Source organism: Acanthochromis polyacanthus, chromosome 2, assembly GCF_021347895.1.
Source record: "Acanthochromis polyacanthus isolate Apoly-LR-REF ecotype Palm Island chromosome 2, KAUST_Apoly_ChrSc, whole genome shotgun sequence".
In the NCBI taxonomy this organism is placed as follows: domain Eukaryota; kingdom Metazoa; phylum Chordata; class Actinopteri; family Pomacentridae; genus Acanthochromis; species Acanthochromis polyacanthus.
The window spans coordinates 28581355-28607255 of NC_067114.1; the positions used below are offsets into that span (position 1 = coordinate 28581355).

The 25901-nt window shown below is 40.9% G+C and overlaps 1 protein-coding gene across 3 annotated transcripts in view; it reads left to right on the top strand.

Annotated features, from left to right (window-relative positions):
- Window positions 1-25901, top strand: part of hdac5 (histone deacetylase 5) — a 90713-nt gene that overhangs the window by 53767 nt on the left and 11045 nt on the right. For all 3 annotated transcript variants that reach the window (XM_051960658.1, XM_022215550.2, XM_051960652.1), the window contains 17 exons: window positions 208-324; window positions 2858-2969; window positions 4487-4597; window positions 4679-4872; window positions 4952-5070; window positions 5194-5389; window positions 10912-11023; window positions 12914-13047; window positions 13282-13402; window positions 17511-17560; window positions 19199-19306; window positions 19398-19453; window positions 19554-19641; window positions 21895-22014; window positions 23858-23955; window positions 25012-25130; window positions 25245-25378. In XM_051960658.1, the coding sequence (XP_051816618.1) occupies window positions 208-324; window positions 2858-2969; window positions 4487-4597; window positions 4679-4872; window positions 4952-5070; window positions 5194-5389; window positions 10912-11023; window positions 12914-13047; window positions 13282-13402; window positions 17511-17560; window positions 19199-19306; window positions 19398-19453; window positions 19554-19641; window positions 21895-22014; window positions 23858-23955; window positions 25012-25130; window positions 25245-25378 (1989 nt within the window). The remainder of the gene's footprint in view (window positions 1-207; window positions 325-2857; window positions 2970-4486; window positions 4598-4678; window positions 4873-4951; window positions 5071-5193; window positions 5390-10911; window positions 11024-12913; window positions 13048-13281; window positions 13403-17510; window positions 17561-19198; window positions 19307-19397; window positions 19454-19553; window positions 19642-21894; window positions 22015-23857; window positions 23956-25011; window positions 25131-25244; window positions 25379-25901) is intronic.

Here is a 25901-nt window from a genome sequence, read left to right on the forward strand (position 1 = left end):
TCACGAGCCTTATCATTCATCCCAGTGTTTGGCTTTCACGTTTACGAGGACTGATATCTGCGGTGTTGTGTAAATGTGAGGTCGGATGAAACAGCTGGACAGTTTCACTTACCAGTTTGTTGTCTCAAACTTAGTTCACCCTTCCAGCTACTGCAAAGCCTCCACAGAGCAGGACATGTAAACTGATCTGTCTGTGTCTCCCTGCAGCTGAGATCTCTCCATCAGACGCTGGGGGCTGATGGGACGTTGAGTCCTCTGAGTCTCTACACCTCCCCCTCCCTGCCGAATATCTCCCTGGGACTTCCTGCCAACACACACATCACGGTGGGTCGACGCAACACACACATTCACCGACACACTGACGGTACGCAACATTAGCTCCTCCAAAGAACTGTTGATGTTTTGTTTTTTTTGTCTAGTCTCAGTGGAACAACCTAAGTTTACCAGTTTTTTTTTTTTTTTTGTGGCTCAGTGGACAAACATAATTTTTTAATTCTGTTTTTTATTCTGAAAAACTTGCAGAAAAGCACAAAATTTGAAGTTTTTCAAGTTGCAGATTCACACAGGGACTTAAACTTTCACTGATGAGCCAAAGCAGGGGTGTCCAACATGAGGCCCGTGGTCCAAAAGTGGTCCTCCAGAGGGTCCAGTCCAGCCCTCAAAGTGTGAAAATTACAGAGAAGACATAAAGTGCAGATTGTCAATTTGTCAAAACTATAAATTTGGAATATTTTCTAGATCAAGACCAGTTGTTTTGATCACAGAGTGAACTACTAGATTGTTCCCTTGTCTTTTGTATCTCATTTTTGCCATATTTTGTCTTACTTTTGTTGTTTTTGTCTTTTCTCGTCTGACTTTTGTCATTTGTTTCATTGTTTTTGTCGTTTTGTTTCTCGTTTTTTGTTGTTTTGTGTTTCCTTTTAGTCTTGCTTGTGTTTTTTTCTCCTGTTTTTGTCATTTTGTTTTGCTTTATTCGTTGTTTTGTGTATGTTTTTGTCGTTTTGTGTTTTTTTTGGTCTCACTTGTCTTTTTTTTGTCGTTTTGTGTTTCCTTTTAGCCTTGCTTGTGTTTTTTCTCTGATTTTTGTCATTTTGTTTTGCTTCATTCATTGTTTTGTGTATCGTTTCGTGTTTTTTTGTCTCACTTGTCTATTTTTTTGTCGTTCCGTTTCTCGTTTTTGACATTTTTTGTCTCGTTCGTCATTTTGAACATTTTTTTTGTCAGTTTGTAACCTTTTTGTCTAATTATTTGTCTCTTTTGTGGTTTATTTCATGTCGTTTGTCTCTTTTTTTTGTCATTTTGCTTTTCACTTTTGCCGTTTTGTTTCTCGTTTTTTAATTCCTGAAACGTGAACATTTTCAGAACGTACTTTTTGCACTAAAACAAAGGGAAGAATTTGGAGTTGTCGCTGTTTATCGATTATTGTGCTGTGATTTCACCGGTCCGGCCCACTTCAGATCAAATTGGGCTGAATTAAAACCCCTGAACTAAAATGAGTTTGACACCCCTGAGCTAAAGCATTCGGACCACTCCTGCGTAATGTGCTGTTGGTCATCAGAACACCTCAGACTTGCCAGGACGTGGAGTCCACAAGACCTCTGAAGGTGCCCTGTGGTATCTGGCACCGAGACTTGAGCAGCAGATCCTTAAAGACCTGCGAGTTGGAAAGAAGTCAGTGTCCTCCCCAGCTGATGATTCATATAAAAGCCGTAGAAACAAGGAGCAGCATTGTCCTTATATTGCAGCTTGGAGCTTTTTAGTCCCACACTGCAAAAACTCAAAATCCTACCAAGTCTATTTTTCTTGTTTTTAGTCAAAATGTCTCATCCCACTTGATTTAAGATAAATTCACTTAATAAGTGACATTTCAGCAGATGGAGGGACTTGTTTTAAGGCATCTTAAATATCTTGTTAAGTCAAACAATTTTGAAATTATCTTGTTTTAACCCTCCTGTTGTCCTGCGAGTCAAATTGACCCATTTTAAAGTTTGAAAATGTGGAGAAAAAAAAATTAACAGTGAAAACTTCCACATTTTCAAAATTTTGGGGAAATTTTTGAACATTTTTTGATGGGGAAAGAAAGAAATGTTAAGAAAAGTCTTTCTTTAAGAACACATCAGAAAAAAATGGATTAAAATTACTTAGTTTTTTTCCGAATGTTCTTAAAGAAAATATTAGAGGTTTTACTGATAAATGTGTAATTACTTTAGATATTTTTAGGATTTTTTTTGAAAGATTTTTATTAATTTTTTTGGAAAATATTTGCAATTTTCTTTTATTATTTTTTTATTTTTATTTCTTGCTAAATTTGGGGGCTCTTTTTAAAAATAAAACTTGTAACGGAAACTTTTAAGGAATTTTATTCCTTAAGATTTTGCAAATTTTTTTGTATTTGGGGAATTTTTTGCAGAATTTTTGGATTTTTTTTCAGACAAAGAAACAATTTTTTTTGGTGCCGTAAATGAGGACAACAGGAGGGTTAAACCGCCTAAGCTTGACAATCCTGGTAAAATACAGCTTAAAATATATTTTCCCAGCTAATTTTAAGATCTCAGTCTTCTAAATATCATATTTTATTTTAAGAAATCTCACCAAGACATTTTCACTTGCTCTATTGGCAGATTTTTCCACTTATTTCAAGGTGAAAGTTTCTTGAAATAATTTTTTTTCTTTGCTTGTTTTGAGAGGGGAATTTTTTCCAGTGCAGTGCTTTCATTATTAAAAGAAGAACATTTGTGTCAAAGTTTGTAAAAGTCCCAAACAAGACATCAGATCAAGCTCTGTTATTCTAAACAAGACACACAGCGCTCCAGTGTTGTGTGCAGGCTGTTGTGTAGTAACCATCGTTCCCCCACAGACCTCCCAGAAGCTGTCCACTCAGCAGGAGGCTGAGCTTCAAGCCATCCAGTCGTTGCGAGGAGGCGGAGCTCTGACAGGGAAGTTTCTCTCCACATCTTCCCTTCCTGCAGGTAAGCAGTTAATATCACAGAATTCAGTAAATTATTTCACATTTGTTGTATGGTTTTGCAGGGGGTCCTCGGTTTACGACGTTCTCCACTTTGTTTGCATTCACCGGTTGTTCGCCATCTTGGATTGTGCAACATTTGCTAACTTTTTTCCCCGTTGTTATTCTAATCCAAGCGTAAGTCAGACTCTTCTGATGCTTCGAAGAAAAGGAAATCCATCTCCGTGTGTGCTGTCTTCACTGTAACGTAAAAGCTGCAGCCGTCCGCCCAGTTAAACTCGAGCTGCGGAATGAACCATGAGTCGTAGCAAACTTGACTTCTTTGCTGTGGTTCTTGATACACGATACAAACCGAGCGAAAACTGCAACAAAAACAGAATAAAACAACATTAATAGATGTAAATAATGTAAATAAATCCTTTTCACTGAGCCAGCAAGTCCAAAAATGAAGTTAATTCTCTGTGGCGTTTACAAAACAGAGAGCCGTGCATCCAGAGATGTACATGCATGTGTAAAGCAAGGAACTGCCAACAGATAGCTTAAAATAAGGCTTTTCAAAATAAAAGTGCATCGATAGTTCTGCCTCATGGGCCACATATCATAGAAGTGAAATTTGATTTAATAAAACGATCAGAACAGGGCGAAACACCGACGAACATCGGCGTTATTTGGTCAAGTTGTTAAAACAATGCAATGTAATCTGTTGTCTTCTTGCAAAATGACTCATTCATGCATAAAAGTCGTTGGTATTCAGGACTTTATGAAGAACTGATCAATAACTCGATGCATGTAACGGCTTTGTTTACATTTCGCCGAAGTTCCAACTTACATCCATGACTTACAGGGTGACCCAAAAGTTTGGAAACAAATGAAAAGTCTATAATCCAAATAATATAATGTTATTTCAAAAAATCAGCACCACAGATATATTCAGAAGAGTAACAGATTAGTGTAAAACAAACATATTTCAACATGTTCATGTTTGTTTCTTATACAAAGTTGTGACTGTTTCCACCAACTGGTTACATTTGTATCTTCTGGAATGTATCTTCATTCATGCTCATGAAGGTTCCTCAAACTGGACAGTAAATGTTGCCTCATAGTACTTTTGGATGTTTAAAAAAAATTAAAACTGTCAGATACTTTACCATCAAGAGTTTTGAAATCTGACACTGATGGCCTGCATTTTGAAGTGATGCTCCAGCATACCTGGACCTTATATGCTTCTATTCATTTTATTCAGAGTTATTGCACTCGGCAAATACTATGCTTTTAAGTTATTTCATTATGGTATAACAGAAATGGGTAAAATAAGAGTGAATTCATGCACCCCCAACTCAAATAGACACTGCAGTTAAACTTTGTTTCCAAACTTTTGGGTCACCCTGTACATCGGTTTGTAGGAACGGAACTCCAGGACCCCCTGTATAAGTTAAAGACATAATTTAATGCATGTCTACAGGGAAAATAAAAGGCTGTATGATTTGGACTAATTAGTGCTTTAATAATGTGCCTTTGCAGGTGTAGGACATGATGTGGAGACTCCACCCCCCAGCTCTCACTCAGCCCATTCCTCGTTATTGCAGCACGTGTTACTGCTGGAGCAGGCCAGGCAGCAGACTGCTATGCTAGGTATGCTAGGTGGTACAAACACACTCATATATGTTCACCCAGAGTTTCCAGCTCATTGACTTTCTGCTGCCCCCTCTTCAGTCCCCATGTACAGCCAGTCGCCGCTGGTTACGGCAGAGAGAGGCGTGTCCAGCGGCATGCGGTCGGTCAGCAAGCTGCCTCGCCACCGACCGCTGGCTCGTACCCAGAGTGCACCTTTGCCCCAGTCCCCCCAGGCCCTGCAGCAGCTGGTGGTCCAACAGCAGCACCAGCACTTCCTGGAGAAACACTACAAGGTTCGCATGTTCACACGCACACATATAAGACACGTAAACATGCACGTATCTGCACGCTAACGTGAGCTTACGTCTGTAGATGCTTTCAAAGGGGGCGGAGCTTCCCAGGCCGCCACCCACCCACCCAGAGGAGACAGAGGAGGAGCTAACAGAGACCAATGACATGCAGGAGGATGACGTAGGGGCAGGCCTTCACAGGTGTGGTGTTTCTGACAACAAGCCATTTCTACTGACCGACTGGCATCCGTGTCTCTATAATGTCGGCTTCTCTAAACACCTGGACGTGTTTGTTGAAGTCCGCCCTGTTATTGATCCCATCAGGCTTCAGAAGGAGGGGTCTGACGACAGCACGCCTTCATCTGAGCGGCTCGGCGTGCTCGTGAAGGGTGAGGAGGAGCGCGGGAGCATTCACGTCAAAGGAGAGAGCACCGAGAGCGAGCTGGATGAAGAGGAAGAGGACGATGAAGTCATCCAGCTGAGGGAGGGCGATGAAGAGGAGAGGGGGAGCTACACACAGGTTTGTGTGACTCTGCATCAAAAAAGCAGCTCCACTCATTTCCCACAGAGTGAATGAATCATTGTTATCTGAAAAGCAATGAAACTGTTGAATAAATTGAGCAAAAGTAATAAAAACTTTGCTGAAATAATTATCTGAAACTAGCTGATGAATAGCTGAAATAATTTAGGGAAAGTGGTGCATAAATAGTTGAATTAATTTGTTGAAAGTAATAGATAAATAGTTGAAGTAATGAGTTAAAAACAATGGAAATAATTATTCAAAAGCAGTAGATTAATTAGCTCAAAGCAACAAACACAGTTTATGTAATTAGCTGCAAGTAAACAGCAAATATTTGATAAATATTGAGCTAAAAGTAACAGAAAAACATGAGACATAATTAGACCAAAGTAATATATAAACATTTGAAGTAATGATTAGCTAAAATCAACCGATAAACAATTTTAAACAATTAGTTAAGAGTCATGGATAAATCCTAGAAATGATTAACTAAAAGGAAACAAATGGCTTAAAGTAATAAATATGTGTTTATTAATTGCAGAAATTATTAATAGTTTAAGGTTATTACTTCATAATTGCAATAATTAGCTAAAAGGTAATAATTTCAATAACAAGACAAAAGCAATGGATAAACGTAAACTCAGAGTAATGATGGCTGCAAACACAATTAATCAAAAATATTTCAATTGTTTGAGAACAATACAGTAAAAATAAAGACTTTCTGAAGCCTCATCCTACACTGACTTTAAAATCAGTTGAAGCAGACACACGTGGAACACGATTAAGGAGTACTTCAGCTCGTCTGACGGGGACGTGGGGCGTATGTGAGGCGATAAAAGGTTCTGAAACAGGCCGGCCTTAAACTCAGGACATGTTGGTTACGCAGCATCGTCCCACAGAGGGATGAATCATTCGGATGCATCATCGGCCGACCTCCTGCTGTTCTCCGTCTCACTGTGTTTGCTCTGTTACAGCGGTTGCTCCGTGTTAGCTATCTGACTCATCGCGGCTAATGGCTGGCCTCTTACTTCAGTCTAAACCTGAGAAGGCTTTAGGTGCTTTTCGCCCTCGCACAACCGTTTTCACACATAGAGATCCTGAGCTGCAGTGTGCATTCGCGTATCACTCTTGAGTATTCCTTTTGGGCTTTTCTGTTATTGCGCTTTGGTGATCTCGTTGCATAACGCGTCTTATCTGCCCTCTGCGAAAAAGCACATGCGTTTAATTTACCCAAATATGACAAAGCATGTTTTTCCATCACAGTGTTCTTAAATAAAGCGACCTCTTGGCTGCATGCATGAAGTCTGACAATGCTCCTCTCAAAACCAGAAAAAAATAACTTATTTCAAGGAACTTTTGCCTCGAAATAAGTGTAAAAAATCTGCCAATGGAACAAGTGAAAAATGGCTTCATAAGATTTCTTGAAATAAGATGTGATATTTAAAATCTTGAGATCTTAAAATTAGCTGTGAAGACTTATTTTCAGCTGTATTTTACCAGGATTGTCAAGCTTAGGTGTCCTCATTTACGGCACCAAAAAATATTTTGCCTTGTCTGACAAAAATTCAGCAAACAATTCCCCCAAATATATAAAAATTTGCAAAATCTTCAGGAGGAAAATTCCTTAAAAGTTTCCCTTTTTAAAAAAAACAAAAAAAATCCCCAAATTTGGCAAGAAATAAAAAAATAATAAATACATAAATAAAACTGCAAATATTTTCAAAAAAATAAATAAAAATCTTCAAAAAAATCCTAACAATATCTAAAGTGATTACACATCAGTAAAGCTTGAATATTTTCTTTAAGAACATTCTGGAAAAAAAATCAACCAAAATCCAGCGAAATTCGCTGGATTTTGGTTGATTTTTTTTCCAGAATGTTCTTAAGGAAACATTTTTTTTAACGTTTCTTTTTTCCATCAAAAAATGTTCAAAAATTCCCCCAAAAATGTTGAAAATGTAAAAGTGTTCACTGTGAAAATATATTTTTTCCTCCCGCATTTTCAAATTTTGAAACGGGTCAATTTGACTCGCATGACGACACGAGGATTAAAACAAGATATTTAAGATGCGTTGCCTTAAAACAAGTCCCTCCATCTGCTGAGATGTCACTTGTTAAGTGAATTTATCTTAAATCAAGTGGGATGAGACATTTTGACTGAAAATAAGACAAATACACTTGGTAAGATGTTGAGTTTTTGCAGTGTGGAGCTCTTTTTTCAGGAGAGAAAACATATTTATGGCGCATAAACTCTTGGAAATTTAGTTTGTCCTCCTGTCATTTTGATAAATGATTCCGCTGTTAGCTGTAGGCTGCACAAAACGGGACATCTGAGGACACTTTAACACCGTCGCCTTGCAGCTAGGAGGTCCCCGGTTCGCCTGGGATCTTTCTGTGTGGAGTTTGCATGTTCTCCCTGTGCATGCTCAGGCAATTCTAAATTGTCTGTAGGTGTGAATATATGTGTTTATCTCTCTGTGTAGCCCCTGACTCAGCTGGGCCCCCTTAACCCTGATGAGCGAGTGCAAAGATAATGTATGGATTCCACTGTTAGAAAACATATTTGCTTGGTTCATACGACAAAAGATGTAGATAAAAAAAAGAGACTTTTAGCTTGAAAACTTAATTCGTATTACTCACTACACAGCTAAACTGCAGACGGGTTATTAAGGAGATTTAGGTGTGCGTCAAGCAGGTCTACCAAGGTCTGATGAGCTCACTTCTTTATCGCTGCACACCGGAGACTTTCTTTCGATTTCGGATTTCTCGTCTTCACTTGCCGCCGACTCAATTGACGTCACTTAAGGACCTTTATTATAATTCATGCGGCTCCATCTGAACCGCAAGTGGCTTCATTCAGCCTTTTTGTTTGCAGCAGTAGAGACCCGTAAATAGATGGGCGTCCCCTTTAAGTGTCTTCAGTTTGCCCTGTGACGCTTGCCTCGGGTGTCTTGGAGCAGAACATCGTAAATAGATGGCATATGTGTGATGTTTGCGTGTGTCTGCAGTCAGCTGGTTCCTGGCTTTAGCCTTTGCGGCGCGTTTAGATGCAACATTCGACCTTTGCCGAGCTCCTCGAGGTTTTCTCAACCTGCTAAGACCCCCTTGAACATCAGCAGGAGCGGTCGCACGGCGTTCAAAACCTTAACCCGCACGCTTGAAGCGCTTTTTGAAGTGATCCGCTTTTTTTCTCCCGCCTCATCGTACCCAAACACACACCTACAACCCGTGTGCGCTGTGGGCGGTGCGTGTGTTTGAGGATGAAGCAGCCTCTTTTTGAGAGGATGAGTCATCGGGAGGAAGGTCTGACATTTCACCAGAACTGGAAAAAGATGGGATTTTAATAAAAACTTCACACTGCGCGTCATTATTGTGATGCCTTTACGGTAATGCCGAAGCATTAATCTCAGCGTTAGGATGCTTCCTGGGCACGTTTGCACACAACCAGCGTCTTCTGTGGATTTAGGCTGTAATCCCAGAGTGACTACATGATGTTGAGATCATGGCTCTGTGGGGGCCATACCATCTGTTGCAGGGCTCCTTGTTGTTTTTTTGGCCTGAGATACTTCTATATGGCTCAGACTGCTTTAGGGCTGCAGCAGTTATGCAATTAGTCAATTAAACGTCAAGTATTGAATTCATGAATGGCTGTTTTCATAATTGTTTCATTAGTAAGAGCCGGGGTGTCAAACATGCAGCCTTAAGGCCAAAACCGCCCCACCAGACGGTTCAGTCGTTTTCTGTCTCATGTTTGTAATATTTTGTCTTGTTTTTGTTGTTTTTTTACTTTTTGTGTCTGGCTTTTATTGTTTTTGTCGTTTTGTTATTCCCTTTTGTCTCGCTTGTGTTTTTTGTCTCATTTTTATCCTTTGTGTCCATTTTTTTGTCACTTTGTAGCTTTTTTGTCAAATTTTTATCGTTTTTTTTCTATTGTTTTGGATATTGTTTTTGTCATTTTGTTTCTCGCTTTTGTCATTTTTTGTCTTGTGTCCATTTTTTTGTCACTTTGTAGCTTTTTTGTCAAATTCTTTGTCTTTTTTTTTATTGCTTCGTGTCGTTTGTCTCATTATTTTGTCATCTTGTTTCTCGCTTTTGTCGCTATGTGTCTCATTTTTGTAAGATTTTGTCCTGTTTTTGATGTTTTTTTGTCTTTTTTTAAAAGTAAAATACCATATCATTTAGATCCAGATAGCTGTGACTAAATGTTTTCTTCCTTTGTAGACACTCTGTGATCTGGAAGTTGTCATGTATAAATGATAAACTGAGGCTGAATGTTGTTGAAAGTGAACTTACTTTTCTGAAGAAATTTCAGGTTGTTCATGAAGTTTTGTAAAAAGATCATTCCTTAATTGTGAATATTTTCAAAATGTACCTTTTTGCACTAAAACAAAGGACACTGTGGTTATTTATAGGTTCTTATGTTATGATTTTACTGGTCACTTGAGATCAAATCGGGCTGAATGTGGCCCCTGAACTAAAATAAGTTTAACACTCCTGGGTTAGAGTATTTTTTTTAAAAGAATAAAATGCAAAATTCTCTGATTTCAGGTTTTTAAATGCAAATATTTTTGGATTTCTGTCCTCCTCGATGACATTAAACTGAATATTTTTAGGTTTTTAGGTCAAAACAAAACCATTAATGACCAAAATTTTGAACTTATGTGATTAATCAGTAGAAAAACAATCTATATATTAATCAGCAGTAAAAAAAATAACATTAGATGCTGCACTAAACCGTATGTTTGGACTGATTGTAGTGGAAGAAAGACACAGATAAACCCTTTCAGACTGTCTCAGCTGGGTGTCAAGTCGAACCTGAGCTGGAAGACTGGGACACACACACACACACACACACACACACGCACGCTCAATTGTTGATGCTGCAGTGACATCATCAGCTGGTGACTCAACCACTGGACTCACCACTGTGTGTGTGTGTGTGTGTGTCCTGTATGTCTGTATATCTTCCAAGTGTGTGTGTTTTAGTGTCCACCCACGCATGATGAGTCACCCAGTTCACAGCAGGGAGCACAGCAACACTCCCTATATATAGACGCTACACAATGTGTGTGTATGTGAGGCTGCGGTGCTCACACACACACACACACACACACACACACACACACACACACACACACACACACACACACACACACACACACACACACACACACACACACTGAGGGGGCTGGCGATCAGTTAAATTTCAGGACCATCAATGTGTCATAAAAACAAACCGCGAGCCCCCTCATAAAACAGGAGCAGTGTTTCATCCCTTTCAGCCTCCTAAATCAGTCGGTGCGGCTCGCAGCGCAGATTTTTGTGAATGATGCGCTTTGAATTGGAGTAATTTGAGTGTGTGATGGCAGGAAGCAGCGACAGGAGGGGTTTGAGTGTTTAATATGCCGTCCTGTTTGCTCCACACACGCACGCACGCCGTCCCCCATCGCTGCAGTGAATGAGCACATCTCTGATTCATCCTTCTGCAGTGAATCATAACTTTCTCTCCCCCGTCCCATCAGGCCTTGCAGCAGCTGGGTGTGTTCCAGTCCTCGTTGCCCCACAGACCTCTGGGAAGAGCGCAGTCCTCCCCTGCGGCCACCGTCAATCCCATCAAGCACCTCTTCACCACCGGTCAGTTCTCAGCAGCCTTTTGTTCTGTGTCCACATCTGGTTTCCGATTGGGTAGGAGTTTGACGGTTTCAGCCCGCCCACTGTAAGCCCTGCGTGCTTGTTGCCTGGCAACAAGGAGCTGACTCTCCTGGTGACGGTTCACATTAACTGAGCGAACTGAATGAAACGCCATAAATTCTTAAGTAGCGTCTTGTCTATTGTGGCTCATTTTCAGTTTTCAGACGAGATGTTTGATGTCTGATCAAAGCGGTTAGTTTAGGATGAATGCACGTTCAGTAGGAGACTTCCTAAATCCCTGTGATCCGAGCAATTACTGTGAAACTCTGGGACGCTTTCATCACTTTAGGCCGCAATTCTGCTTTCATAGACTTTGGTCCAGCAAAGTCACTCAAACAGGATGTTGTCCTGAACAAAAAGAGAGAAAGTCAGCATTAATTCGTGCAGTTCTAAAGCTGTAATTGCGCTGCTGAATTAGTCAAAATGGACTTTTTATTTATTTATACGCGAGAGTCTAACAACGGATCACTGCTGACCTTTATATTGTTTATATTAGTTAGTAATTTTTCTAATTGGGTCTTTGAATATCACAGTATTACATTTTTTTTTTTGCTCTGGTGTCAGTTTTTTTTGTTTTTTTTACTAGAACTCAAATGTGTTTTTCACCCTAAAATGTCATGAGTCTCTGCTGTGCTGATGAAGTTCTGAGGCTCAGAAAGTGAAAGTCAAATATTCACAGTATGAAACGGTAAAACTTTGTGTAGCTAAACACTCAGGTGAGATTCTGTCGTCAATCAGCCTGGGTTAAACACCTAAAAAACAGCAAATTTTGGGAATTTTGTGCGTGATTTACTCACCAACATGCTGCTGACAGGGAGTCTTTTGACTCATTGAACTTTCCATGTGTAATTTTGTGGCGTATTAACTTATATTCTAAATGTGTTCAATAATTTGTTAGCAGATATAATATTGTATATTCTGAACCTCAGCATTTAAGTTAGTGAAGCTAATTTGTGTTATATATAATCTAGTCGACACCCTGTTAAAATAAAGGCCTTATACACCCCCTGTCAAAAGTTTTAGGACACTTTCTCATTCAAATAAATTAGAAACTGTCCTAAAACTTTTGACAGGGGGTGTAGTTATATTTTCAGGTTTTTCAGAAAACACAAAACACTGAATCTTGCCCAAGTCCTTTATAATAGGTGGAATCACAAGGATGATTTTACCAGAGGTGGCCGGCATCGTGAGCAGATGATTTAAGCCAAAAAAATTGTCAAAAAATAACTTGGACGATATTTAATTTAGTTAGGAATGTTAGTATCTTGCATTGCTTTGTTTTAATTATAATATTTAAGTTAATTCGCATGATACATTATACTGTCGGTTCTTTATCTTATCATTTAAAGTCAATAAATACATTCACAACATCAATCTTTTTTCCATACTCTACTTGTACCGTCCCCTTTGCTGCTCTAACAAATTTCCTCGCTGTGGGATCACTAAGACTCATCTTTTGTCATGTTATTTTATTAAACTAATATATTAAGGTGTCCCAAGAGTTTGCAGCCCCCTCTCAGTCTAGTGCACATTGAATAAAAACATGCACATCTACTACAAGTGCTAATCTGGATGCCTCACGTCCTTCACTAGTGCCTACTGACACCTTGTGGTTCTTTTTAGGTACTGCAACTGCTGTTGTGCCGTGTCCTTGATGCTGCGGAAATTACTGTAACCTTTATGTGTGGTTTCTTATTGTATTTCACGGTGTTTGTTTTTGTCTAACCTCCATGTATGCTGACCCTTAATCTGTACAACCCACAGCTCTGGCCGTTGGCTCTTGTTACAGAGCACAGCCTGTGGTATTCACGTCCGCCTTTCCTCTCTTTTCAGGGCTTGTATACGACAGTCTGATGTTGAAGCATCAGTGTGTGTGCGGCAACGCTCACATCCACCCGGAGCACGCTGGGAGAGTGCAGAGCATCTGGTCCAGACTGCAGGAGACGGGCCTGCTGGGTCGTTGCGAGGTACACACTCTCACACTTGGCTTTCCAAACATGACCTTTGTGCACGCAGCAGAGCGACGCCCACGATGTGTGGTGGTTGGTCTCCCAGCACACGCTGCCTAAGACATTTTTTACAATGGTCCGTTTTTTTCTAGCAAGTGCCAAATGTGTGTAATGTTCTTTTTTTTTCTTAAGTGCAAATTTAAAATGTGCACAGACCTTACTCAGCCTCCCTCTCTGTCTGTGTGTGAGCAGAGGATTCGTGGGCGTAAAGCGTCCCTGGATGAGATCCAGTCCGTCCATTCAGAGTTCCACACTCTGCTGTATGGAACCAGTCCGCTCAATCGGCACAAGCTGGACCACAAGAAGCTGCTGGGTACCCTTCTGTCTCTGTCTGTCTGTCTGTCTGCACTCACACATTCTCTGCTCAGGACTAAGTCAAGGGTGTCAAACTCGTTTTAGTTCAGGTTCCACATTCTGCCCAGTTTGATCTCCAGTGGACCAGTAAAATCACAGCGTAATAACCTTTAAATAACCACAACCCAAAATGTTTCCTTTGTTTAGTGCAAAAAACGTTCATTCTGAAAGAAATTATCTTTTTACAAACCTGAAATTTCTGAAGGAAAAATAAGTTGAATTTCAAAAGCATTATCCCTCAGTTTGTCATTTACACGTTACAACCTCCAGATGACAAAACGTTCAGTATCCGGAGCTACTTTATGATCAAAGCGACAAAAGTCAGACAAAAAAAGAGACAAAAACAAGACATGAAGGGACAGAAAAATGAACAAACAACACAAGCGAGACAAAAATGATAAAAATGAGACAAAAACAACAAATAAAAGGAAGCACAAAATGACAAAAAAACACAAACGAGATAAAACAGAAACAATTAAACAAAAGTCAGACAAAAAATACAAAAAGACAACATAAACAAGACAAAATATTACAAAAATGAGACACAAAACAATACATAAAGCAAAACACAAAATGACAAAAATAAGACAAAAAAACGAGCCAAACTAAAAGGAAACACAAAACGACAAAAACGAGAAACCCAATGATAAAAGCATGAGACAAAAAGTCGGACAAAAAAAACAACAAAAACAGGACAAAATATTACAAAAATGAGACGCAAAGTGACAATGAATAATGTAGTATTTTACTTTATAATCAAAACAACTCGTCACGGTCTGGAAATTATTATAAATTTACGTTTTACAAATTTCCAAATTGCAGTTGATGTCTTCTCCGTAATTTCGACACGTTGAGGGCCGGATTGGACCCTCTGGAGGACCGCTTTTGGCCCGCGGGCCTCATGTTTGACACCCATGATCTAAGTCTGTGATAAGGGTTTAAAGCCGTAACAAAGTAGTGCAGTCTCTTGCAGCATTGTCTACGCTGCGTTAATGATGAAGAAAGAAGGAAATAATAGAATAAAAAAGGTGGTGCTGATCAAACACTGATTCCAAAACACTCAATAAGTACTCTGATCCTTTACTTAACTGTACACATCGGTGCATTTTGTAAAACTACCCCTATCTTGCATGTAGGGAAAGTCCTGATTGTGCAGACTAACGACCACTGTGATATATGGAGCTAATTTTAACTGCTTTATACACAGTTAAGAGGCTTAGTTCTGTTGCTTTCGACTTGGTGTCGTCACAAGATAGATTTTGGGGTTTGTGGGATCATTATCAGAGCTCAGTGAGATTCTGCTGAGCAAATTAATTTGGTTCTGTGTTGTGGCTGTTCTATAATCGGTGTTGTTTGTGAAGTATTGACCTTTTTGGAAGTCTGAGGGATTTTAAAATAACACTGAGGGTTTCAGAGGAAGAATGCCTCATTGGTGAACTTACCTAGCCTAGCCGCGCTAGACAACCCACGGCAACAAATTTAATTCTCTGCCGGGGTGGGTCTAGTTACCCTCCATAAGGCTCGAGGCTGGATGCTCCTAAAACTGGCCGGACCAATCACCATGAAGTGTAGAGTCAGAAGGCGGGCGTAACGAAGTGACGACAGAGGCGCGACGATTCTGACAGAAACAACCGGAAACAGCTAGCCTAGCCGCGCTAGACAACCCACGGCAACGAATTTAATTCTCTGCCAGGGTCGACAACAAAAACGACAACAGTTGTTGAGCTCCATTAGCACCGACTCTGAATAATCTTTCTGTTAACATGTCTGTAATATACTTGAGCTTCACCCATTGACTGTATAAATAAGGCTTCACCAAACTCCCGCATCCTCTGATTTCCGGCGCTCTAGGAGCCTATTTGTTGCGCTGATTAGTTGTATACCTACCCAATTGCTGCAGAGTGATTTGAAAGACAACCTTTTAGCCCGCCTCCCTCCCTGTCGAGCGTTCCTAGACCCTTGTGTCTTCAGAACATGCGTCTAGCAGGGCTAGGCTAGGACTTACCAGGAGCTGACAGACATCTGAAACCTTTAATGTAAACCGAGCCAATCATTCAGCCTTTAAAAATTCACAGACTGAAGCAGCAGTGCCTTGGATTTGATCTTGGCATTGTTTATTCCAAGTATCCCAGTAGGCAATAACAGAGCGACAGTAAGCAACAAGTGCAACACCAAGACTCTGGACTGAAACTGAAGGAACTGAATTTATTTGTTATTTACACCTGCTGTCACATTTCTGCTGTGAAAGAAACTCTGTCGAGTCCTAAGCAGAGTTTCTGTCTGCCAAGATGTCTTGGCGACAGAAAAACCTTCTTAAACGTTTCCTTCAACTGGATTACAGACCTGTGAGCCGTGAGTGAACGACACCACAGGTTTAGGGGGAGCTTCTTTCTTTTTTTTTGCACTTTTTCATGGTCAGAAACAACAGATACACACATTTATTCATCGTTTTTCCAAGCTTGTGGTAGAACATGGCTCTGGTTGCTCTTCAAAGACAACTAGCTTTGATTTTTTCTTTTTTTTTCTTTTTTTGGTGAATCCAAAATTCATGAGCAGGCTGCCTTGTTTTCCCTTTTGACGCACTTGTTTTCTGACTACAAAGCAGAGAAATGAATAATGGTGATTTGGCGAACAGTGGGGAGGTTTGTTTGGTTTTATGGCGAGTTGGCATCAAGACTTTTTTTTTCTGATCTCTGACTTAAAGTGAGTGAAGTTTTTGTTAATGCACCGCCTCACTTTGTGAAGGAGGTTGGTGTTCTTATTAAAAAGAATTAGTGATGAATCACTCTCAGGCATGAATCATACATCAATAACAGCCTAATTAAAATCCATGATCCATGATTGGTCTTTCAAAATTTCACGAATGACTTTTGCAGGGGAGCTTGTATGTTGTTAAGAGGAGGCTCACTCCCTCTGACCCCCTGCAGCTCACACTGAGTCACACTCTGTGATCCAGTTGAAGTAGATGTTTCAGGCTTGTTCGAGTCATTTTCACTGTCAAGGAAATGTGTTTTTGTTGGTTTGGAGTCACATGCTTGTTTGTATTCATTAGAAGTCAGGTTTTATCCCACATTACGACAAAACCTATATTAGACCCTCCAGAAAAACGCGATTATGCGATCGCATGAATTCCCGCATTAATCACCAAAATGCCGCTCATTATGCGGGGGTCAATTATTTCCCAAAAGGCCGCATAATCCCGGCAAAACAGCGCATAATTCCCGCAAGAATCTCACATTTCCACAAAAAAAAGAGAAATATGCGGGTCCCGCTTGATTTCAGAATTTCCGCATAAAATGAGAAAACTATAACCAAAATAAATGGAGTTGTGAGTTTTTATGTGACGCCCGGCCTGACGTCATCAGTTCATTCACACACACACTAGAAGCACGAGCTGATGCGGAGCGCGGCGCCAGTGTTGCCAACTTAGCGACTTTCTCGCTAATTCTAGCGACTTTCCAAAGCGTCCTAGCGACTTTTTTTTGTCAAAAGCGACTAGCCACAAATCTAACGACTTTTTCTGCCGTTTTGGAGACTCTGACAGGAAAACTCAGATCATTCTGCAGTTACTGTTTTCAACGAGCAGCAGGTGCTGCTGTGAGCTTCTCACCGTCCCAAAGCACAGGCTGTCAGTCCAGTAACCCCGCAGCAGTCCCAGTGTCTGATTAGAGGACACATCACTCCGCGGCCAGACGGCAGGTGAATCGCGCATATTTTTGCATATTTCATAACTATTCGCATACTTTGCAACTTTCCGCAATTTCCCCGCATAAAATGGCATAAAAACCCCGCATATTTATTCACATAATCAAGGATTTTTGCCCGCGTTTTTCTGGAGGGTCTACTATATCACTTTTTGTAGTTGTCAGTGCAAATGAAAACCTTTAGGAGCATGGGAAGTATTGACTTCTCTGTAATGTGTCACTGTTATGTTCTGTGGTGCCTCTGTATATATTCATTCTTACTACTTGTTACTCCCCTCATCCCCTAGTTCACGGGACGTAACAGTCACCATTAAAATGCTACATGACCTGTACTGTAATCTCTACTCTGTATTTTTTTTCCAGGTCCAATCAGCCAGAAGATGTACGCTGTTCTTCCCTGTGGAGGAATAGGGGTAAGATTATCTATTTTACTCACCTGTCTGTCCACTCGAGGTGGGTTGATCGATCCAAATATCACTAATATCGGGGGGGGGGCGGCATGGCTCAGTGGGTAGAGTGGCCGTCTTGTAACTGGAAAGTTGCTGGTTCGATCCTCGGCCCGTCGAGCTCATGTTGAGGTGTCCCTGAGCAAGACACCGAACCCCTAATTGCTCCTGATGGGTCGTGGTTAGCGCCTTGCATGGCAGCTCCCACCATCAGTGTGTGAATGGGTAAATGTGACATATCATCATGTAAAGCGCTTTGGATAAAAGCGCTATATAAATACAACCATTTACCATTTAATATCGATCCCAGCGTTGGTATTGATATTGAACGATACCAGTGTAATAAGATCGATACTTTAGGTTCAGTTTCTCTCCTGTATGCCAATTACAAAGACGAGTGCTGTCTGAGCAGCATCAGTCTGCACTGTCAGGCGTTTAGGGAACATCAGTAAATGTAGTCTGTCGATAAGCAAACGTTGAGTTAGTGAAGTGTTTCACCTGGAACCAGGTGTGACGAACTGACAACGTCTGTCACGCTTTATTATCAAAGACAATAACCATAGGAGGAAATTTTTTCATATTCATCGTTACAAGTAACTTTGTGCAAAAAAATTAATGTGAAAATGCATCTTAAAAGAGCATTTCCTATTTCAGTGACAGAAGTTTTGCACAAATATTGACCAAACTGTCAGAAATGAACCCTGTTTAAGGATGTTATCCCTCACTTTTTGATTTCATCGCCAACCCAGATTCTTCCTGGTCTGACCCACAGAAAACCTACCCAGGAATTAGTCTGATCCTTAAACCCTGTAAGCATTTACAACCCCATCTTCATTCCAGATGTGGACGACCAGATACAGCAGCTAATCTTTGTTATAAACTTACCAACTACTGAAGAAGTTAGTCTGGAGTATCGGTATCGACATCAGTAGCTGCGTTTCCATTTCCCTTAGATATGCACAAAATGTTAACAGCGCAATAAAAAACTGGTAATGGAAACACCTGAATTTCGAAAAAGGACTAAAATATCGCTAAAAAGTTTTTACGCTCTCATGAGGTGGTTTTTCAGACGTTTCGATATTGAAAAATATCGCAAAAGCGCGATGGAAACACTTTTTCCGCAATTATACGTCACCGGACGTGACGTACCTGGTCACATGACCAGTTCTCTCGGAGTAAACATGGCGCGGTACGTGTGGACAGAAGAGGAGACCGAGACTTTTCTCACCATTATTCTTGAGAAAAACATCACTGCCATACTAGACAGCAAACAGCAGAGGAATGCAGAGTGTTATGAGGAGACAGAAGCGTCCGTTTTCCTGCAGTGAAATCTCGCGGGATGATATTTTACGAGAGTTACGATGCTTCTGCCCAGAACAACCTTCAGTGGAAACACGTTCAAAGCGCAAATAGACTTTGTCGAAATTTTAGAAATATCGCTTTTATTTTGCGAAAAACTGTAATGGAAACCCAGCTAGTATCAGCGATAATGGCCCTGTATTTACTTAGTATTGGATCGATACCAAATCTTGCAGTATCGCACATCCCTACTGTCCATCTGTGTCTGTCTAACTTGTAGCCTGAACTCTGTGCTGCCCCCTGCAGGTGGACAGCGACACCGTGTGGAATGAGATGCACTCGTCAGCGGCGGTGCGCATGGCAGTGGGCTCAGTCATTGAGCTGGCCTTCAGAGTGGCTGCAGGGGAGCTGAAGGTAGCACACGCCTAAATACTCACAAGTTCACTCTGAAACTAAGCTCCACGTATCGTCTGACCTGCCCCTCTCTCGTCTGTTTTTGTACCAGAATGGTTTCGCGGTCGTGCGTCCACCGGGCCACCATGCTGAGGAATCCACCGCCATGTCAGTACACTAACCAGAATATTCCTACAGGACGAGATGTTTCTCAACATCTGGGCTGTGACTAAGACTTTTTTGTGTGTTTTTGTGTGTGTGCGTACAGGGGGTTTTGTTTCTTTAACTCAGTAGCCATCACTGCCAAGCTGCTGCAGCAGAAACTCGGAGTGGGCAAGATCCTCATTGTTGATTGGGTAAGTAGAGCTGACACAAACGCATTCATCTTCCCTTCACAACATTGACTTCCATTTGTTTCGTACTAGACTAAAATGTAATGACTTACTCTATGGGAGCTTTCTTTTAAAGGCCAGTCTCTCCAGTGCTGCAGTGTAAAACGGTTTTATGTCCCCACAACAATTTGTCATCATTTATGAGAAGTTGAACACAAGTAATTAATTTTTACATCAGACATTCTTGTTATTCATGACGGTTTACATTTCGTTTTTTTCTACACTCCTGAATGAGATGCTTGTAAAAGTTGATTAATTTCTTTTTTTGATAATCTGGTCTGCTGCACCTGTTGCATGATCCAAGACTCCTAAAATGTTTTTTTTAGTGTTGTTTCTTGGCAAGCCAATTCCTCCTGTCCATATACTTAAAACTGGTCATGAAAGATAATATCAGACAGTGAATATACCGCAATACTGAACGTGCTTACGGTAATTACCCCAACCCAAATAACTTCACCCTCAGACAGGACTCACCGGTGCACATCTCTGACTTTAAAAGTCTTAGTTCATGTTTACTCAGAAGCGGGTGACATCATGTGCTGCCAACAGAGAAAACCACACATCTAATTCAGCATGAACACAATGACTGATAAAAAGTTTCTACAGAGATTCATGGATGAGCACTGATCATACGGCCACCAAAACTAGCTGCAAGCATGAACACACAGTCAGACCGTCTCACCTGAAGCCACATGATTCTCGTTTACCTCTGCTCATAAACATCCTCCACTTTATTAAAATCCAACGCTGAGTCATCCTCCAAACATGACAGAGCTGGATGTTGTCTTGTTTGTCCTCATTCTCATTCTCTCAAGTGCTCTCCCTTATAATTGGAGTGCCCGGTTTGTGTTTCAAAAATCACAGGATGAGACAAATGAGACTGAGTGTGCATCATTAATGTTTCTTTACAGGCCAGCTGATTCCTTCTCTCTGTGTTCAAATTGTTACACAAAACATCTGGAGGATCATTTGGCCCAATTTGACTCCAGGTCACATAATCTACCCTTAAAGTTCTTAGATTTAAAGAGGCTCTGTGGAGGTTTCCGGGTTGCATTCTGAGTTTCTCACCAAAACGTAAAATAAAAACCTTCATTTTTCACATCCGTCTTTACCAGCTCACTTTCTTCTTCCTAGTTTCTGCTGCTGCATTAAGCATTAGTGTGTTTTTAAGCTTAACACCTCCAGCTGTTGATGGTTGGAATGCTGTGAAATCATTACCTGGAATGATCTCTGCATCGTCCTCGTGTGTTTGTGAAATACACCAAACAGAGACCCGCACACCAAGGCGTCGCTCCGTGTCGTTAATGGCGGTCAAAAACCCCACGGGGGAACATTTAATTACCAGACACATTCGATAAAAGCTTTTATCCGGTCGTAAAAACTCCTGTTAGTTTTGTTTTGCAGCGCTCATGCTGGGCAGCCTCTTACAGTAGGTCTGTGATAGATGTGCATCCTGTTTATGGGAGAGACGCCTGGTTTTCTCTCTGTTACCCTTTAAGTAAGTTTAAAGCGGCTCTAATTAATATTTTTATAATAGCACTGCGATCAAGATGAACTGACGGAGAATTGTGAGTTAAATCTGCAGCTCTCCTTATTCGTGGAGCTGTAGAGAAAGTTTCAGTTTATACCTTAACTCTTTTGGTTCACTCCTAAAGAGACTCAGCACCAAACAGACAGTTTGCACCTAGCCGGCTGACGTTTAGACTTACATAATTGACATGAATGTTGATGTTGCTGCATAAGTGCTAAATGTGCAGATTGGGGACAGTTTGCTAGCACAGTATAACAAGAAAAATATGTTTTTATTTTAAAGCTGCTTTATCTGCGACACCTCTGAACACTTTTTCTGCTAGAAAATAAAGTTCTGTGTCAAGCTGCCCGGGATCTAATGACAGACTAATACTAAGGAAGACAATAAGCACAGCTGGTGGTAGCAGTTTTTTGACTAGATTACTCCATTTTTACAGTATTTAAAGTGAAGACTATGTTTATTCACTGCAGTTTGAAAAATCTTCATGTAAACAGCTAACTAATAGGAAAATTCTTTGCTGTAGTTTGGGACAGCGGTAGCAGCTGAGCTCTAATTACACTCCTTTTTTCTCATCTTGGCTCTTGTGCTGCAGAAGAGAATTAATGTGGATGAAACGATGACCGAGTTGGTTGTGTCTGTATCATAACTGACCTTCTTTGTGATGCCACTGTGACCCGTCACTGCAGGACATTCACCATGGCAACGGCACCCAGCAGGCCTTCTACAGCGACCCCAACGTCCTCTACATCTCCCTCCATCGCTACGACGACGGAAATTTCTTTCCTGGCAGTGGAGCTCCTGAGGAGGTACAAAGACACGCATAATGCAGACCTTTACCAGCCTCAAAACTAAAAACAGGGGTTCTCAAACTCAAAACTGGTCAGCGTCTGATTTTTATAGAAGGTTTAAAACTGTTCACAATTTACTGCAATCAGCCTGGACTTCTGCTGCATGATTTCACTAAAAATCTCTTGTGACTGGACCAGCGTGGAACCAACAGAGGCTCTGACAGTTACTCTATTTTTTTCTTTTGCCTGCAAAAATCATGCACCGGAGAAAACAATGCACACTTTGTATGTGCAGTTTAGGAGCTGTTAGCGAATTCTCTGGTGTAACGTTAATGAGTGAACTCGTCAACAACAACACACAACGATCTCTCCAGCATCCAACATCACCATGACCACAGTCTCAATAAAAGGGAAATAAACCGCTTTTAAACCACATTCATCTGGGGACAGGTTTGCTGTAATTAGTCTCAAATGTCACGAATAATCCATAGATCAGTAGACAGTTTAGAAGGAAGAAAACGTCTGACTTCATAATGTATTATAATTATAACTAGGGCTGGACCCGAATATCCGAATATTCGTTTGCTACGGCGGTATCTGGATCCGAATATCCCCCCATCTCGCCGTGTTCGGCTCATCTCGGCTCATCCATTCGTGTTTCTTACCACCACCCGAATGGCCGGGTTGCTGCCGACTCTGACGTCACGCTTCACTTCGTTGCATAAACACAAGACAAGATGCTGAAGATCTCTGCTGTTTGGGAATTCTTCAGTTTAACTGAAGACAAAACGAAGGCAGTGTGAACTAGATGAGCCCTTCGTAGAGGGCAGAACCACGCCCTCTGCTGGCGAAAACCCTGTCCTCCCTATAAAACTGATGCAATATGTATCAATTTTGATCATCCTACGTATCTCCCTCCCTACTTGATCTGCTGACCTGTAATTCCACAACTGAGCAGGGGACCTTAGACTGATCTTCAGTGCCAAGTTTGATTATCCTGACTTCAGCGGTTGCAGAGATATCGGACCGGACATAGCCACATACATACATACATACATACATACATACATACTTACCCAGCCAGATACCGCACCGAATGCAATAACCCCGCCGACGTACCCGTCGGGCGTGGTTAAAAATTTGCGTCCGAGAGATCAGACAAATGGATCCAAGATTCGGGCCATCTCCACCACATCCCCCCCCAACCGCCCCCCCATCGGACGTTACGGGCCGGAACAGATATTCGTCTTTAATGGGGCCCGAATATCCAGAGACCAGAAACCACTATCCGGGCCAGCCCTAATTATAACATGAGGTGTGGGCTGATCCAGCTTGGCTTTGCTGTAGACAGGATGTGGATTTTACGAGGCCCCAAATAACATCTGCTCATTTAAGTTGTGATAACTGAGTGGAATGCCTTCACAATGCAGAAATACCTCGCTATGATGGTTTCAAACTAAAATTTTCTACACAAACTGAGAGACACACACTGAAATGACTGAACACTTACATTTTGAGAGGTGAGAACTTTCAGCATTGTGAATGTATTGAGTGAGTGTTCTGGTAGAATGAGGTGAATGTGTTTACTAGAACTTTGATTTTGATTCGGCAGATAGGAAGATCCCGCTCTCTCATCATCTTCTCCTAGAAAACAAATCAACTCGTCTTATGCCAAATGCTCTGATTGGCTGTTCCTAGTTCAGCCGCACATAAAAACAGAAATCTGACAAGAAAAATGGAATTTTTAAAAGTCAGATTTTGCAGTGGAGCCCTTGACTGATTCTTTATCGTAGCTTCAACAGATGCTCGAATAACCCAATAAATGTAGTAATTTTCCACTTCTCTCTCTTGTTCTGTGCAGGTGGGATCAGGTGCTGGTGTCGGTTTTAATGTGAACATAGCGTGGACTGGAGGAGTGGAGCCCCCTATGGGTGATGTGGAGTACCTCACTGCCTTCAGGTAAACATTAACATTTCTATTAGTAGTACACCAGGTTTTGAATATCATTTTCAGTGCCATGAATGTATTCAAAATCAATGCGTAGATTAGAGTATTACAACTAAAGACTAGTTTGCTTTTGGCAGTTTAAATTAAGCAGAGTTTTCCTGCAGAGAGGACTTTTTAAAAGACTAAATCAACCTTATACACCCAAAATGATTAGATCTGAGCTTAAATATAGCAAATCAAATGCATAACCACTCTTGTTTGTTGTTTATTCAATTGCAAGAGAGACTTTTGTGCGGTAAGGTAACACTTTAGCTGTCCACAAACCCATCATGCTTACTGTTCTGTGTGGATTTGCTTTTTAAAGCCTTGAGGCAAAGATTTTACTTAAGGTGGTAGTCTACCCTAATTTATTAAACAACTGATTTTGTTATAATTTCTAAACAATGCAACCATTCAACACAAAACTTGGCACGAAGAAAGATAAATTTAGTAGAAGCATTTTACATTCAGCTAAAGTCTGCTACATTTTATAGTTTCCATGGTAACAGATTTGGAGAGATACAAAAAAATCTTGTGGAACAAATATCTTCAGAAGGAAAATAGCTATCAGCACCAAATTTTGTGCTGACTCCTTATGTTATTATTTATGTTTTAAGTGGACGATTTTTCCTGTTTTTGTATACTTGAATGATAACCATGAAAAGAGTCCTTTTTTTCTATTTGAGCAGAAATATTAGATGAAGTAGAAATCTGTCTACTTAAAACGTAAATAATAACATAAGGAGTCAGCACCAAATTTGCTGTTGATAGCTATTTTCCTTCTGAAGATATTTGTTCCACAAGATTTTTTGTATCTCTCCAAATCTGTTGCTATGGAAACTATAAAATGTAGCAGACTTTAGCTGAATGTAAAATGCTTCTACTAAATCTATCTTTCTTTGTGCCAAGTTTTGTGTTGATGGGTTGCATTGTTTAGAAATTATAACAAAATAAGTTGTTTAATAAACGCGGGTAGACTACCACCTTAAGGAAACATCTCGCTTTGAACTGTCCGTTCTGTGTGTGCAGGAGTGTGGTGATGCCCATCGCCCAGCAGTTCAGTCCAGATGTGGTGCTGGTGTCGGCCGGCTTTGACGCGGTGGAGGGTCACCAGTCTCCTCTGGGAGGCTACAACGTATCTGCCAAGTGTGAGTGGAGCGCCTGTTGCCTTAGCGACCGAACCTTTCTTGATTGCTCGCTGACGTGATCTCTAAATGGCATAAAAGTGGAGTTTCTTGACTGTGGCCGATGTGTGTTGGCAGGTTTCGGTCAGCTGTCGCAGCTGCTGATGGGTCTGGCGGGTGGGCGGGTTGTTATGGCGCTGGAGGGCGGTCATGACCTCACGGCTATCTGTGACGCATCGGAGGCCTGCGTCGCTGCGCTGCTGGGAGACCCGGTGAGAGACGGAGAGCTTTCAACAGCATTACATAAAGATTCATTTTAACCTGAGAGGTGTCGTCCTCCATCCCCTTCAGCAGGATGAAAAAAATAACACCGCAGTCTGAGTAGGTTTTAAGGGGACTGAGTAAATGCAAGGAAAGAGTCTGTCGTCGTCTTACAGCTTAATTAAAGGATTTTTTTTTGCTTGTGTCAAACTCATTCTAGTTCAGGTTTCACAATGAGGACAATTTGATCTCCAGTGGCCCGGACCAGTAAAATCACAGCATAATAACCAATAAATAAGCACAACTCCACATTTTTCCTTTGTTTGAGTTCAAAAAAGTACATTCTGAAAATGTTCACATTTAATGAATTATCTTTTTACGAAACATTATGAACAACCTGAAATTTCTGAAGGAAAATAAGTTCAGTTTCAGCAACATTCAGCCTCAGTTTATCATTTACACATTACAACTTCCAGATCACAGAGTGTCTACAAAGGAACACAACATTTAGTCACAGCTATCTGGAGCTGAATA